The 3,479-nt window shown below is 42.3% G+C and overlaps 1 protein-coding gene across 1 annotated transcript in view; it reads left to right on the plus strand.

Annotated features, from left to right (window-relative positions):
- OPRK1 (opioid receptor kappa 1) overlaps window positions 1–2,845 on the plus strand; it is a 29,763-nt gene extending 26,918 nt beyond the window's left edge. Inside the window, exon 4 of the mRNA XM_006140344.2 lies at window positions 1,684–2,845. Within this exon, the coding sequence (XP_006140406.1) occupies window positions 1,684–2,216 (533 nt within the window). The 3' untranslated portion in view covers window positions 2,217–2,845. The remainder of the gene's footprint in view (window positions 1–1,683) is intronic.
- Window positions 2,846–3,479: the final 634 nt, after the last annotated feature.

Genomic DNA, 3,479 nt, shown 5'->3' on the forward strand with positions numbered 1-3,479 from the left:
TGTGGTGCCCAAGATCCCAAGAGTAGAAGGGGTGAGAAGGGATTGCAGCGTGTACATCCCCACTAGGGGGTGATTTCTCGCTTTCTGTTTCTCTGTCTCTCTGTTTGTCTGGCAAGCCTACGCGCCCTATCGCAAACAAACAAACAAACAAACAAAAACACCTCTCCAATAAAATAAAATAAAATAAAATAAAATAAAATAAAATAAAATAAAATAACTAACTATACCAACAGTGTTCCTCATGCTATTTTATCATGAGAAGGTTCAGGGCAGAGAGTTTGGCCTACTCTGCTTGCTGACTGCTCAGAGGCAGGGGGAAGGCATGTGGGCTGGCCAAGTTTGAGGAAAGGGGATCCCTGGGGAAGGGGTGGCATGGGCCCTCCCACAATAGTGGTTTGAAAAGTACGCATCATGGATCCTGCTGTTTCTAATATTAAAGCCGCTCCAAAGAGAATACTGTCCAGTGAAAAGAAGTAGAGCAAATAAAGCAATTTTCTAAGGAATCATATGAAAATATGTTTTATTTGACTTACATAGTAATGCTGGTAAAATGAAAAGTGTGCCTGATTTATTCAGAATTGCCCAATGAGGACGATGATCATCCTCCTCTCCCTCCGCTCCCTCTTCTGTTCTCCTTGTTCTTCTACTTCTCTTCTTCCAAGAGTTTTACTTGTGTTTCAGTAACCCCTTAATCACAATGAGCACCGCCGGCTCCATTCAATCACAATATCTGGGATGCATTTAGACAAACTTCATGTCAATTTTTACTGACCTACATAATGACTTTATATCAATTCTTATTGACGTACATAAACCAGGTACCGTTTTTCAGAAAAGTTGGCCTTTGTCAAATCCGATGGCTAGATTTGAAGTATTTAGTCATTTTATTACAAATGAATATTAGCTTTTATTGCCAGAACCTTAGGTCTGGGAGAACTGTTAATTCTTGGAAATATGAATCTGTTTCCACGCTGTCAACTAGCAAGTTAGTGCTCCTGAAAGTCTCCAGGGCCAAAGCGTCTACAGCCAGGTGAGTTGATTTGTTAGTTAATCTTATTCATTCTGTAGTGTCATGTATACTACCAATAAACGGTGCCTTTACAGCTTATTTATTCTACATGCAAAGATAGGATGCTTAATATATTGGGTGGTCAGAAAAGGCATAACACATTTTTGCCAGAAAAAATACATTGTGACTTTTCCAACAATGCAATCATATAGCATTTACTCCTAATTTGGTGATCTGGTTTAGGTACTATCATCTCACTATACTTATACCTTCGTAGCCAAAGCTATTAAAATTCCTATTTGGGGACTGAGTGGCCGTACAGCAGAAAAGTGTGCTCTGTGAAGCTGACCCACATGGGAAGGTTGAGTTTGTTGGGCACCTTCATGCCAATGGTCTGGGGTTGGCTAGAGCTGGGAGTGGATCACTGTGTCAAGATCCTGCTGGAGGTGGCAATCTGTTTCTATCTCCCTGCTCAACCTCTCACCCTATTTCTCTTGCCCATGGGAGAAATAATGAAAAAGAAGAATGAAAAAGAAAGACATGAAAAGAAAGGAAGAAGAAAGAAAAAGAAAGAGAAAGAAAAACAAAAAATTAAAATTTACGCTTAAAATACATTTCAGTTACCGTACTAACAATAATAGGTTTTCTTTTTGTGTTTTTGTTGACTCCTCCAGACGTGGATGTCATTGAGTGCTCCTTGCAGTTCCCGGATGACAACTACTCTTGGTGGGACCTCTTCATGAAGATCTGTGTCTTTGTCTTTGCCTTTGTGATCCCTGTCCTCATCATCATCGTCTGCTATACTCTGATGATCCTGCGCCTGAAGAGTGTCCGGCTCTTGTCTGGCTCCCGAGAGAAAGATCGCAACCTCCGCCGCATCACCAGGCTGGTCCTGGTGGTGGTGGCGGTTTTCATCATATGCTGGACCCCCATTCACATCTTCATCCTGGTGGAGGCCCTGGGCAGTACCTCCCACAGCACGGCTGCCCTCTCCAGCTATTACTTCTGCATCGCCCTGGGTTACACCAACAGCAGCCTGAACCCCATTCTCTATGCCTTTCTTGATGAAAACTTCAAGCGCTGTTTCAGGGACTTCTGCTTTCCAATTAAGATGAGGATGGAACGTCAGAGCACGAGCAGAATCCGAAATACTGTTCAGGACCCGGCCTACATGAGGGATGTGGATGGGATGAATAAACCAGTATGACTAGTCGTGGAGATGTCGTCGTATAGTTCTCCAGGAAGAGAAGAGTTCAATGATCTAGGTTTAACTCAGATTACTACGGCAGTCTGAGGTGGAAAGCTAGAATTTTTAGTAAACTTTTAGAAATCTCATGGCCTGAGGTCATCAGATGCAGGCTGCATCAGCAATCCAAGGCAGTGGACCGTCCAGTTGGAGGACAAAAGATGTGACTCTTCCCTTGGGGGGAAGCAGGGAAGCAAGGCTGACTCCCCGTTCCTCTGATGAACAAAGGGACAGGCCCTTTTCTTTTGGCTGCCTAGATTTAGTGCAGCACCCGTCTGCACTATGCAATGTGGTTTCAAAAGCTCTGCTTCAAAAAAAAGAAAAAGAAAAATGTTGGTTTCAGAACTAGTGGGCATCCAATCCAGAGGTTTAACATGGACCACAACGACCTCTAAGAATGAGAACCATTTCCATGCCCACTCACTTTGCATTGTGTGGACATGCATTTCATGTGGCTGTGTTGTGAGGATTCCAGCTTGAGTATGACTTAAATCTGCACCTGAAGTATCTGATATTCATGGATAGGGCATTATTTTCCTATTTATGAAATCATTTAAACATGCAAAAGTGGTTTCTGACATGGTTTAATTCTTTGAAAACTACAGTTGTTTTTTTCAGCATGCTGTTCAGGTTAATAGTCTTCTGATAAAGCATGTCCTGATTTCAAGAAACCTAAAGTGGTTTAAATACCACTGGAAGCATATATAGTTTTAGCTGTAAATAATAGTCCATTTGCAAATAAATAAGTTTGTCTTCTGGCTTAGAAATGTTCTGAGAGCACATTCATGATCTCCCCAGTTAATAAGAGTTGCTGCTGAGACATTTTGCTGCAACGTAAGTTAATCTCTGGGAATTACTCATGGCGTGATCTTTTTCAGACTTCCTGAATACCATTCAGTCCTTTAATAGAGCTTATAGCTCATGTGTTAACAAATCACAAAACCTTTAACTCACTCCCCGCTTGGAGCCTTGGCAGGATCTCCTGTATTTGCAGCACCTCTTTGTGAATTTTGGCGATTACCAGATTCTCTCTATTCAGGGAGGGAGAGGTATTTTACTTATGTAGATCTCAAGATGGTATTTTATAGATGCTTCCAAGTGTGTGCTGAATGAGGACATGATGGCTCTCAGTGCCTGCACAGACCTGGTACGGTGTTCTGTGAAGGGCATCCCTGTGGAGGATCATGCCAGGAGCAGCACATTTAGGGTAGTCTTGCTAAAACT

This window comes from Tupaia chinensis, unplaced genomic scaffold (assembly GCF_000334495.1).
Source record: "Tupaia chinensis unplaced genomic scaffold, TupChi_1.0 Scaffold000031_1, whole genome shotgun sequence".
Lineage (NCBI taxonomy): Eukaryota > Metazoa > Chordata > Mammalia > Scandentia > Tupaiidae > Tupaia > Tupaia belangeri.